This window comes from Nycticebus coucang, chromosome 4, assembly GCF_027406575.1.
Source record: "Nycticebus coucang isolate mNycCou1 chromosome 4, mNycCou1.pri, whole genome shotgun sequence".
Classification (NCBI taxonomy): Eukaryota; Metazoa; Chordata; class Mammalia; order Primates; family Lorisidae; genus Nycticebus; species Nycticebus coucang.
The window spans coordinates 111,362,691-111,375,786 of record NC_069783.1 but is presented as its reverse complement, the minus strand read 5'-3'; the positions used below and the strand labels follow the sequence as shown (position 1 = coordinate 111,375,786).

General features: G+C 54.4%; 1 protein-coding gene across 30 annotated transcripts in view; it reads right to left on the bottom strand.

Annotated features, from left to right (window-relative positions):
* NCOR2 (nuclear receptor corepressor 2) overlaps window positions 1-13,096 on the bottom strand; it is a 207,399-nt gene that overhangs the window by 112,013 nt on the left and 82,290 nt on the right. For all 30 annotated transcript variants that reach the window (XM_053590060.1, XM_053590081.1, XM_053590083.1 and 27 more), the window contains 2 exons: window positions 11,494-11,607; window positions 1,669-1,725 (listed from right to left, as the gene is read on the bottom strand). In XM_053590060.1, the coding sequence (XP_053446035.1) occupies window positions 1,669-1,725; window positions 11,494-11,607 (171 nt within the window). The remainder of the gene's footprint in view (window positions 1-1,668; window positions 1,726-11,493; window positions 11,608-13,096) is intronic.

Below are 13,096 nucleotides of genomic sequence, written 5' to 3'. Positions count from 1 at the left end.
ACCACCAGGTAAAGGAAGGAAACACTGCACATCTAGCAGCGGAGTACTACTCAGCCATCAAAAGGAACGCAGCTCTGTCAGGCACTGCTGCAGACGGACCTCAAAAACAAGATGCCACGTCAAAGGAGCCACACACAAAAGGCCATGTGGCACGTGATTCCATTTGTAGGAAATGTCCAGAATAGGCAAGTCCACAGAGACAGAAGCGTTTCCTTTTAACACAACGAGATGTTCTAAAATTGACTGCAGTGATGATTGCACACATCTATGAAGAGGCTAAAAATCACTGAATGGTAAGCTTTAAATGGGTAGATGACATGGCCTGTGAATTATATCTCAATAAAGCCACTCAAAAAACAAAAAAAGCAGTAGCCACCACCACTGCTGCCAGGAGCTTCCCAGAATTCATGCCCCATGGGAACAGTAGGAGCCCAGTCCAGAGCTCAGGACCTGCCTTGAATGGGGCAGAGCCCGGCAGGGCCAAGAGAAGCTGGACCAGGGCCTCTGCCGGCTCCCCACTGTCTCTGCCTCCCGGGAGGGCCTAGGGGGCCAGTCGCTCACTATCCCTGAGGGGCCCACAAGGACACACCCCAGGCTCTGGGGACCACACTCACTGCGTGAAACAGAGCAATCTGCAGAAACTCTGGGGAGCAGCTGAACTCTCCTACTGCTTACAGCCTGGGGGCCAGGTGCCACGCTAAATGAGTCTTCGCCCGGCATCACCTCACTTAACCCTATGAAGGTCCTTGAAGGAGGCCCCATGTCTTCCCCATTTCACGAAGAGAAGCTGTGGTCTGGGGGGTGAGCCCCTTCCCAGGGACCCCCTGCAAATGCATGCTGGAGCTGAGTTTACAGTTAGGCTCTGATGGCATTAGGCTTTATCTGCGCCCCACAAGTACCCTCACACACACCCCAGACCCACAGGGCATGTGAACGTGCTAGCAGTACCCCACATGTTGCCCACCACAGCCATGCAAGGCACCATGCCCACCAGTTCAGCAGGACACCAATGGACACTGGACAGGGCTGGGACTCGGGCCAGAGCTCCACCCCCAGCCCAGGGCCTCCAAGAGGCCTGGGGTCTGCTTTCCAGCTCAGCTGCTAACACAACATCAGCAAAATGACACTGGCAGTAGCCATGACGCTAATAACACTAGTATCAGCCAGCACTCGGCACTTACTCTCCAACAAAGCAGGCACGGCACCTGAGGCTGTACTCAAATTACCCTAGTGACTCCTCACTATCACCCCTGGGGATAGGTGCCATTATTACTCCCACTTTACAGATGAGCAAACTGAAGCCCAGAAAGGTTAAGAGACCAGCTCAGGTTCACACAGCCATCAAGCAGCAGATCTGGGAGTTGAACCCAGACCATATGGTGCAGAAAACAGGCTCTCCGTGCTCAGCTAGAACAAGGCTAGACTCAGGGTGTATGTAGGAGCGTACAGGCGCCCACTGCCGGCTCCCGGGACCTGGCCCACCACCCACCCAGTAGCTGCCCTCCTCTCATCGAAGGGTGCATTTCCGCCTCCTCCCGTGAAAGCTGCCAGGCAGTGCTTGGCAAAAGATGACTTCCTCCTCCCATTTGCCACCCACCTGTCAGCCTACCCACCTCCCCAGCCTTCCCCTCCCTACCCCCGAGCTCCCAATGCTATGCCCTGGCTCACCAACTCCACCTGGGGCCCCAGGCCTTCCAGAATGCGATGTGCAGCTTCGGCCTTCTTCTGCAGCGTGACGGAGAAGAGGAGGAATTAAAAAAAAAAACAAAAAAACACAGAACAGATTATAAATAGAGGCCTCCCAGAATGGCGGGCACCTGCCCAACCCAGCACACTGATCCACAGCCCAGGGGGGTGGGGGGCCTGAGTCCCCCTCCAAGCCCCACTCAGCCTGGGAAAAAGCACTACCCTGGCACCTCAAGACCCCTGCAGTGGCCCTGGTAAGCCTGCCAAGTTTCGATTTTACCAAGTGCTCCTCTGGTGCCCAGCTCCCCTGGGGCACAGTGGGGAGGGTACAGCTCCTCAGCAGCCCCGCCAGCACTGCCAGGCCTGAGATGCCACCCTGCGCCCTGGAAGCTGGTTGGGTTGTCTACAATTACCTCAGAGCTAGTGCAGCCAGCAAGGGAAGGAGGGAGGAGGAGGAGGGAGGGTGAGATGGAGGCGCTCGGAGATACCCTTTCTAGGATTCTTGTGTTTCACAATCATGTGATTATTTCTGGGCTGCCCCGGGGCCTCCCCGCCTCCTCCCCACTCACAACCAGGGACTTATTAGGAAAACAGGAACATGTGGCAGAAAGGGGCCAGTGGCCCCTAATTCAATAGTCTGGATCTCCAGGCCCCCCACCCTGGGCCTTCAGCCGTCAAGGGGGACATTGTGCGTTAGCCAGGCCTTACCAGTCCCCTGCTTGGGACCACCAGGGCCTGCTCAGAGGAGGCCTGGAAGGCAGCCCAGGCCAGCCAGGGTGACAGAGGGCCAGGGGCAGGGGCTTGTGTCATAGGGCAGGGGGCAGAGCCAGGCAGGTTGGAGCCCAAGGGCCATGCTGAACTGTACACACACAGGTGGTGGAGCCTGTCCCTCCCGTGACTAAGCCACACTGGGGGAGATCAGCACTTAGCAAGGACTGGGAAGACAGCCAGGGTAGTCATCATCCTCATGTGGAAGTCGTCCCCAAATCCAGATGTGCTGAAAGGGTGACCCAGAGCTCTGAGGAATGTGGCTGGCCAAAGAATTCCAGGCAGCCTCTCTGAGAGCTCCTCTTAAGGCCAAGGGCATCAGGCTCCTGGCGTCACCACTGAGAGGAGGGGTACCGAGGGCCAAGCTCACTGTCCCTTCCCAGCCCCTGAAGGAAGAGAGTGGGCTTGTAGGTGGGCTCAAGCTGGCACCTAGAATACCTCTGCCTAGAACCTGGGCCCAGCCCACCCAAGCAGAGAGCCATGCTCTCGGCCCCTTTGTGCAGAACCAAAACCCGGAGACCAGCAGCCTCAAGGTGTGGCTGGGGCCAGAAAATCAGGGGCAAGTGATTATTATAATGATTAGCATTCGACTGAGCACCTGCTATAAACCAAGCACAGGGAACATGGCACGTGTTATTAGAATTTAAATGACACATAAGCATGATGTGAGCAGATGCAAGTGTCCCCACAGTATGAAGATGAAACCAAGGCACAGAAAGCTGACATGGAGAAGAAGCACTCCTTGTGCCCTTCAGGCTCTAAGAAGGGAGAGAGACAAGGGCCAGGGCCTGAGGACCTCCCTGGGTTTGGGACCAGCATCTCCCACACAGGAGACAGGTACTACCCAAAGAATCACTGCAGATCTGGGGTACTAAAGATGGGATAAACCCGGGGCAGGCCAAAGGGAGGACAGGGCACAGGGCCAGGGGGCACAGGAGAGCTGCCCAAACATTCCCTGAGCACCTACTCCATACTGAGCACCAGGGAGAGACACAGAATGAGTAAGACCCAGCCTCTGCCTGCAATAAACCCAGTCAATTAGGCAGTCGGCCAACAGCAGTAACAGCAGGCCAGTATGCTCAAGCAGAAAAAGGCACATGTGACGTACAAGGCAGGCACAAGGCAGGGCACAAGTCACTCCCCTGGAAAGCTAATAGGAGGGATATTTGAGCTGGGTGTTGAGGGGTGAATAGGAGTTAGTGTGCATCATGACACTCTGTGGGATCAACAGCAACTGCCCACCTAGATAAAGGATGATGCCACACAGAAAGGGCTGAAATGTAGCATCCTGGCTACTAGAAACTGCCTTGTTACACAGCTAGCCACGGGGTCTCGGATCTGGGCTCTGGTCCCAGAGCCCACAGTGGAGGGTCTCAAGAAGCCCGTATCCTTGCCAGTGTGTACTATGAGGTGGCAAGAACCGCCCACCTGAACAAGGAGCTGACCACTCCTGCCCTAACCACACCCTTGAAGGCAGCATGGTGTCTGCCCTGGGGAACTAAAGTTGGGAGAATCCCCAGGCCAGGTCAAATGGAGTACATGATTCCACCTGCACTAGACATAGGGTGGCTAGTGACAGCTGCCTCTTGCTGGGCAACTGGATGAAGTGGCCTTCGGCTGAGGCAGGCAACATCCTAGCCTCCACCAATGAGCAGTTGGGTGACTGGTGGTGACCGCTGCACCCTGGCAAGTGGCTCTCTGCACAGGCACTAGTGGACAGCTTGGCCTAAGGCATCCCTTTCAGACAGTGCCATCCCTTCCAGCTGGATCTGGCCTTTGTCCTTAGCATGCAGGTGTCCCAGCCAGCGTCAAGGAGACACCACGGGCCTGGCCAAAAAGATCACCTTCAAATACTCTCCTGTGGGGGCTGGCCACGGGGCATGTTCTCCCTAGCTGCAGGCTGGGGAAGCTTCCTGGGGTCTAGGGCTGAACAAGCATCAGCAGACATATCCCCAGGCCTGGGAAAAGGACCCAAAGCTGCCAGTGGGGTCCAGCCTTGAGAATTTGGAGGGAAGTTTTGAGATTAAAATACTGTTTTCTGTCAATAAACTGATGAATCAGCCAAAAAGGGAGCTGGGTAGGTGGGTGGGGGATTCCATCTTCAACCATCCCCTGTCCCAGGAACACGGCCCCTGAAGGAGACAGCCAAGAGGGCGCTTTCCCAACCTGCCAGGCCACACAGAGCTCCACCTCCTCAGGTCTCTCTGGGGCCTTCCCTCAGCCTCCTGCCACACCCAGCCCCTGCCTTCGGATTTGTTCCCACTCCTCCATCTTCTCTGGTCCTGCTCACAGCAGGGAGGGAAGTCGCCTGCTTGTTGGCTTCCTGGGGAGGGGGGTGACAGAGGGGGTTCCTGCCTGTCCAAAGATGGACAGGCCTTTCTCATACCATCTGTCCAACATCTGTGAGGCAGGTCTGCCCTAACCCAACCCTTAGCAAACTGCTCCTCCTGCCTGGCCTCAGTCTCCCCATCTGCAAAATGGCCACGCTCACGCAGTATGCTGGACTCTCAGGACTTTTGTAAGGATGCTCTATAAGGAAGAAAGTGGCGTGCATGCTGTCACTTCCCTGTTTAAATAGCAGGGAAATATCCCTCTAGAAAGGGCACAGAGGGGACTGTGGATGTAGCCTCAAATGCAGTCCTGCACCAAAAACTCCTGCTTCCCTCCTCAGCTGCCAGCTTACCACCCTGAGAACCAAATCCAAGCTCCTCCTTGGAGTCAACGGAGTCTCATCCCTCACTAGCCCTCGATATCCAGTGTCCCCTCACCGTTTCGCACAAACCAAAAGCCACGACTGCCTCTGGACCCTTGCACTCCCTGGTTCGCTGCTTAGAAAGCTGTTCCTGCATCTTCCCATGCTCCTGCCCACACTTCATTCATGTTTCATGACCCAGCCTCCTTTCCCCAGAGAGGCTCTCCCTGATTCCCCAGGAAGGCAGCCCACAGCCCTTGACCACTATTTTCCCCACCTGGCTGTCTTCACCACACACTTAATCGGGAGTGGGGGTCTATGTCCTACTGTGTATCTTACTGACTCCATGAGGAGGCAGGTGTCTGCTCTGTTCTCTGCCACATCCATGGCTGAAGGAACAACACCGGACACGGTGTGAGAGCTTGGTAACAGTCTATATGACCAGAAATGGGAGTGGGCTGGCTCCCCGGCTCAGGCTCCTCCTTGAGTAGAGCATTCTCACTCCAGGAGATCCATACCCTCCCAGGCTCCCTGCTCCCTCCCAGAGCCCTGTCCTCTCTCTCAGTGTCACTGAAGGCTGGCCCAATGCCTCTCCACCTGGCCCAGAAGAGGCCAGTGCCAGCCACTCAGCTGCCATTGTCCAGAGAGCAAAAGTGGGGGGGGGGGGGCAGGGTAGGTGGGCTCCCCCTGCTCTCTGAGCCACAACCAGGATCCCAAAGTTTCGCAGTCGCTGCCCCCAGGTGCAATCACTACACCACTTACAGGTGGAAAAACAGGCACAGGAGGACATTTGGCTAGGAGGCAGCCAAGCCACAAGTTCCAGGCAAAGGCCCTTCTCATGGGAAGCTGCTGTGCGAACCCTGCCACCTGGCCCATATCTCCATGGTTAATACCTGCGCGTCCCCCCACTCCTCCTGACACTGGCTGCCCCTTTAAGCACTGAGCACCAGCTTGCAGGACACATCTGTTAGAGCTGAACCAACCCTACCCAGCGGGTAAGCAGGATGACTTGGAGGCTGCGCCAGCCCAGAGGAGGAATGTGGGCCAGGCTAGCACAGGCTAGCTGGGAGATCAGAGGTCAAAGGGACCCAAGTCCCAATCCAGCACAAAGGGGCAGGCTAGTCTCAAGATCTGGTTGGGACCCACCCCCTACAAGTGCCCTCATGCACCGGGCTTTCAGGGAGCTGAGGTCTCTGCTCTGACCACAGGGGTGAGACCAAGTGGGCCAGAGTCTGAGGGTCTGAGCCTGCAGGTAAGGCAGCCAGAGCCTGGAGAGAACCCACTGCCCAAGCTTACCCCTCCGAGCCTGGGAACTCCGGCCACCAAGGAGGGGGACTTTACTCAACCAGGGTGTCCACCTGCTGTGAGGGTTCTCACCAGGCAACTGGAGACTGGAGTGAGGGTCTCAATCAAGGCTTGATACTCCCACAGGGACCCCGGGGTCCTGTGGCCAGGCCTCCTGATGCCAGAGAGCCTGGGAGCTGTGCTAGGACACGAAAGTCCTTAATCACCTGCACAGACAGGTGCACATGAGCATGGGACCCATGTGACCAAAATGCATATGCCAAGATTTATGAATGTTCCAATCACAGAGACACACGTGTCCCACGCAATCCGGAGTACATGCACACACATACTCAGGCAAACACGTGATGCAACCACACATGCCCCCCCACACCCCCATTTGTATACACACGCACACTTCACATGTGTGTCCATGTGCACACATGCATGTGCAAGCAGGCGCACAGACACACAAATAACGGCACATGCGCCTCCCACGTACTGACTCACGCAGGAGTGAATTCACACATGCACACAGTGCCCACAGGAACACTCACACTCACACATCTGTAGACGCATAAAATGCACGCATAACCACGGCCCCATGTCTGACTCCTACACACACTTACACAGCCATGGAGAGGCCCATACACATAACACACATGTGCACGCACGTGTGTGAATAAATGAGCAGATAACCACACACACGCCCCACACAAGTCAACTCATACACAATAGTATTCACACACATGTATCCATGTGGTACCATGCACCATACGTGTGCCCACACATGCACGTGTACCCAACACACATGCAAACATAGCATACACACAAATACATACATGCACACACACCACACACACGCATGCACATCACACACACACAAAAAACCTTCCTCCAGCACAGAGGACCCTGAACCTCACATTGACTGCTCCTGGCCTCTCCCCACCTGGGAGTCCCATTCCAGGCCCTTCTCTGCCTGAGTGCCAGGCCTCCTGTTGCAATCTGCAGGGTAGAGGCAGCACTGCCCACCCCAGCGGCCCCCAGGTTCCAATCCTCTGCCAACCACTGCGATGTTACAAGGCAGCAGCTCACCCTGAGGCCCAGGGTCCCCATAGGCAAAGGGAGCCCGATGCCTAGGGTCTAGCCAGAGCTCTCCCGGGATGTGACACAATAGCTCCAGGAAGGAAGGCAGACTGAGTCCTCCCATGACACACTTGTTAGGTGGCATTTACCATGCACACAACGTGCCACCTGACCCCATAACCCCTGGACTCCAGGGGTTATGACAGCAATATGGCCAGAGATGCGGGGAGGCTAGCACAGGACATCAGGTCCATGGGATGGGCCTCAACCACTGCCCTGAAAGTCCTAAATCATGTCTCGGAGGATGTGAAGCTGGGCCCTGGCAAGCAAGCATCAGGGATGCCAGGACCCTCAAAGTGCTCTGGAAATGCTTCCTGCCCGTGCAGCCTGCTGACAGCACTGCTCATCCTTCTCTGCTTGGTCTAGTCACACCAGGTACAACAACCTCAGTCCTCATCACGTCGTTAAACACTTTACTATTAAGACACCTAAATTCTAGACAAGGACTTCCACCTAATGCTCTGACTTCCTTACCACTTGGCAGCGTAGGCCTCTGCTGCTTTGAATCCTGCCTCTTTACCTCCCTGTTGTACCCATTTTTCAGACCTAGCTCAAGGCTGCCTCCTCAATGAAGCCTACCTTGGCTGCTGTGTCTTCACGGAGTCCCCTGTGCTGAATGCCTACAGAGCCAGAATCGTGCACCGCACCTTATTTATATATACTCCCCCAGTGCCCCAGGTGTGACTCTCCTCCCAAACCATGAGACAGGCTTCCCCCGCTTAAAGATCAAAGGAAACTTGGTCCCCTCTTTGGGCCTTTGCCTATGCTGTGACCTTCACCTGAATCCCCTCCTTGTGACCCACCCACTGCCTACAAGGAGCCTTCCGTGATGTCCCGCTTCCGAATTGTGCTTCTACTCTCCTCTGCCCGGGCCTACCCGCCTGTGCGGGCTCCTGCTGCCACCATCTACATGCACCTGCCCAGACCCCACCCACGCAGGCAGCTCCTGGGAGGTGGGAAAAGCCTTGCTCAGCAGGCACCTCTCCGATGTGCTCGGAGTGGATAATGAGCCAGAGTCCAAGACTGGAAACAAGCCAGGCGGGCCCTGCCCAGCAGGGAAGCTGCATTTTGCAGCAGGCTTGATGTTTAGAGACAGACCCTCATCTTCCACCCCTCCAGGAGCCAGCGGAGAAAGCAGGCGGATTAAAATTTAATCCCTCTGATCCCCTAAGGGGCGGCAAGTCTTGGCTGCTCCTGCCAAAAGCGGCTGAGGGGCCTCCTGCTCACCAGGCCAACAGCTTCTGAGGTTGAGGGATCCCAGCAGGCCCACACCCCAAAGCAGAGGGTCTCTTTTACCCTCCATCGCCCCTCCCCTCTTGCCATCTGAACATTTGTTCAAGGAAGACTTAATGAGCACGTACTATGTGTTGGGCACTGTTTTAGGTGCTGGATATAGAGCTGGGAATAAAAGAGATTTCATTTCCTGCCCTCAAAGACCCTCCATTTATTATGAACAGAACGAATAAGTCAACTATGAATCATGTCCAGGAAGAACAAGGTTTAAGAAGAAAACAGAAGCCAGGAAGGAGAAAAACAGGTGTTGAAGGGTTTTCAGATTAAGTAGAGGCTCAAATCAGGCCTCATGGAGAAAAGAACATCTGAGCAAAGAGCTGACAGAAGTAGCAGAATGAGCCATGCAGGAGAGGGAGCTCTCGGCAGAAGCTAAGGACTCTGGCAAACTCCTGGGCCATGAGCAGCTGCTGGAGAGAACCACGCCTGCTCTCCACCAGAGATCAGGGATCCCAGGAGCCCTCCCTGCCTGGGTCCCCTCCACCACAGTCTCCAAGAGCCAGCTTAGCCTTCACTTTTGAGTCCTGGGCTCAAAGCTCACTTGCTGTGCAATCTCAGGCAGGTGACCTTCCCTCTCTGAGCCTTGGATTCTTGATGAGCAAGATGGACAGAATAATAGTAGTTACTTCATACAGGTCGGAGAGGATTAAGTCAGGTCATGCAAAACATAAACAATAACGAGAAGGAATGAACAACAATTACAATGATGACAATATAATGGCACCAGGTAGTACTTCCTTGGTGCCAGGCATTGTCCTAAGGGCACTACAAAATGAACTCATACTCCCCATACCAACTTCACCACGTAGATGCTATCACGATTGTCATTTTGTAGTCAAGAAATATGAAGCACAGGGAGCTTTAAGGAAAACACTCAAAGTCACAGAACCAAGAAGTAGGAGAGATGGGATTCGAACCCGGGATGTCTACCTGAAGTATATGTGGCCCCCCAGGTCTCCAACCACTATCATGGTTACTAGTCTTACAGGGGTGGGAGGCCAGAATGTGAGAGGGTGACCCAAAAACACAGTTTCCAGGCCCTCATTCTGCATCATATTGGCACTTCTAGAGGCAGAGGTGTGACCAAACCAGTTGATCCAGTAGTTCTCTGCCCCACAGCTACCACCACAGGCATCAACCACATGTTCCCAGGTTCCAAAGCACTCATCCTGGCCCCAGGGATATCAGAAGCCTCCCCACCTCAACCTCAACTCTGAGCACAGATCAAGCAAAGGAAGGCCTCACAGAAGAGACAGCTGGGAAGAGTGGCCCTGGGCAGAAGGGGGTGAGAAACCAAGGCAGGGAGGGGAGGTTTTCCATCTGTCATTCTTTACTGGGCAACCTCAGACAATGACCAGTCCCTCTCTCTGGGCCTCAGTTTCCTCATCCATAAATAGAGGAGGGGACCTAATATCTAAGGGTCCTAAGTGTATTTGGAAGAAGTCAATTATAAATAACCAAAGCCCAGTTTACAGTGGCTTGAATGGGATAACGGGGAGCTCACCACCTAGCCAGACACCAGATTCCACCATGGAGATGCACAGACCCTTGGGGTTCAGCACCTGGAAACACTCTGTTCTGGATGCCCCAAGCCCCTCCACTAAGACCAAACCTCCTCCAGACACCCAGAAGCCGCCCCACACAGGACCTCCTGGGCATCCCCATGTTTCAATCATTCCAAAGGTCCCTTCCAGGGCCAAGTGTCAGTGGAGGCCAACACTAAAGAATCAGGCCCCACTGTCTGACAGCAAACTGGTTCAAATCCCAGGCCCACTACTTCCTAGCTGTGTAATTTTGGAAAAGTGACTTTATCTCTCTAGGCCTCAGTTTCCTCATATGCAAAACAGAAACAGCTGGTGCTACCCTCTCAGACCTGCTACGTACAAGACTGCCAGGAGGAGCTGCCTTGTGAATACTTTCTGCCACTCTCAGTGATGCTATTATCTTTGGCATTACAGGGATCTCTTCTGGGTAGGCGGCTGAAAGACTGTCCCTTCCCAATATTATCAACTGGCCCTGCTGCTCTGCCAGAGCCCCCAAGCTAGTCATAGCCCACACAAGCCCATGTACTGGAGCAGAACTGCCCAGGAGCCACACCAGGTCAGGTTTCCACTGGCCATCCACTCACAAACCTTGGGTCTCTGTTAGGGAGGGTGGCTGAGTTCTCCTCCCCATTTCATAGATGGGAATATTGAAGCCTAGGGAGGGAGCCAGATGCTTCGAGGTAACCCCTATCACATCTGGCAGCCAGTAAGGGAGAGGTGACTGTGGAACAGAAGGTGCTGAGCGGGGCAGGGCATACCAAAGGCTGGGAGGGCATGCCCAAGACTGAGGGTTGGTGGGGCATGTCCAGGGTTGGGGGTCAGTGGGGAATACCCAGGGCTGTGGGGCTGGGAGGACACCCTGTCCAGGCTGGAACATGACTTTTTTTTTTTTTTTACATAGAGTCTCACTCTGTTCCCCAGCCTAGAGTGCCATGGCATCATCATAATTCACAGCAACATCAGGGCTGGGGGCTAGGAGGGCATGCCTAGGGCTGGGAGCTGGGGGGGGGGGGGGCATGTCTAGGGCTGGGGGGCTGGGAGGGCATGCCCAGAGCTGGGGGTGGGGGCGGGGGCAGGACATACCCGGTTCTCGTCATAGATGATCTGTACCAAGCTGCGATGCTTTGACTCGATGGGCGGCGGTGACACAGGCTTCTCAGGCTCGGGCGGCTTGGCAGCCTCCTCCTCCAGCTGTTGCTGTGGGAAGGGACAGAGCATGAGGAGTGAACACACACACACTGGTGGCGGAAGGAGGACTGCAGTCCCCTCAGTGGTGGGGCGGCCCCCATGCAGCCTGGGCTGGCAGCCGCACACAGGAAGTCAGGCTGCTCAACCATTTCCTCTGAGTCACCCCCAGGGACTCTGAGTCTTGGAGAGGCCCCAGCTCCTTGGGGCAAGCTGCAGCCTCCAAGCTCTGGAGCCAGGTTGAAATCCTGCCTCAGGGACTTACCAGCCAGCCCGAGGACCATAAGCAAGCAGCTTGAGCCCACTGGGCCTCAGTTTCCTCATCTATAAAATGAGACTAATCCTCATGCATCCTTGATGGGATCATGCTGAGGAATGAGCAAGTTGACATGTATTACAAAACAGCTGAGCTTGCTAAAGCCATCCACCATTACCTGCTGTGATTGCTCCAAGTACCACTGGCACTAGGACAGGCTATGCAGACTTTAGAGAAGGCGTCCTCAAACTTTTTAAACAGGGGGCCAATTCCCTGTCCCTCAGACCGTTGAAGGGCCGGACTATAGTTTCAAAAAAAAAAAAAAAAAAAAAAAACTATGAACAAATTCCTATGCACACTGCACATATCTTATTTTGAAGTGAAAAACAAAACGGGAACAAATACAATTCACCCCGCTTCATGTGGCCCGCGGGCCGCAGTTCGAGGACGCCTGCTTTAGAGCCACCCTGTCCAGGCTGGAACATGACTTTTTTTTTTTTTTTTTTTTTTACATAGAGTCTCACTCTGTTCCCCAGCCTAGAATGCCATGATATCATCAAAATTCATAGCAACTTCAAACTCCTGGGCTCAAGCAATCCCCTGCCTCCCAAGTAGCTGGGACTACAGGTACCTGCCATAACACTTGGCTATGAAGCACGACTTCTACTACTACTTGCTGTGCAGCCTTGAAAAGCTGTTGAACATCTCTGAGCCTCACTTTCCTCATCTGGAAAATGGGGATAATGAAAGTTTCTACACTAGAGATTTGGTGGTAAAAGGATGAAATGAGCTGACATGTGCAAAGCACTTGGCTGCCAGCACACACACCCATCCACGGAGCCTTTCATCAGCATTACCATCGTCAGCGTCATCTGTCTTATGGTCTACACACTGCAACACCACCTACCCCCACCCCAACACTTCTGTAAAAGGAATCCCTTTTACAGGGTAAAGGGGACCAAAAAGGGAAGCTAAAAACCAGAAAGCTTAGAACATTGGCCTAAGGTCATGCAGGAGGCCAGTGCCCAGGTCTGCAGTCTGAGTGGGCACTGTGAATGAGATTAGAACACAGTTCTACTCTACATACAATGCTCACACTGCTTGCATGTTACCATGTAGCAAACCATTATGAATCCAAAAAGGCGGCCAAGAAGAAGTCAGCCCCAAAACAGCCAGAAAATCCGGAGTCCTGGACTCTGCTGACCCAGCATTGTCTGGTTGAGCAGAGCTGCCTCAGTCCCACAG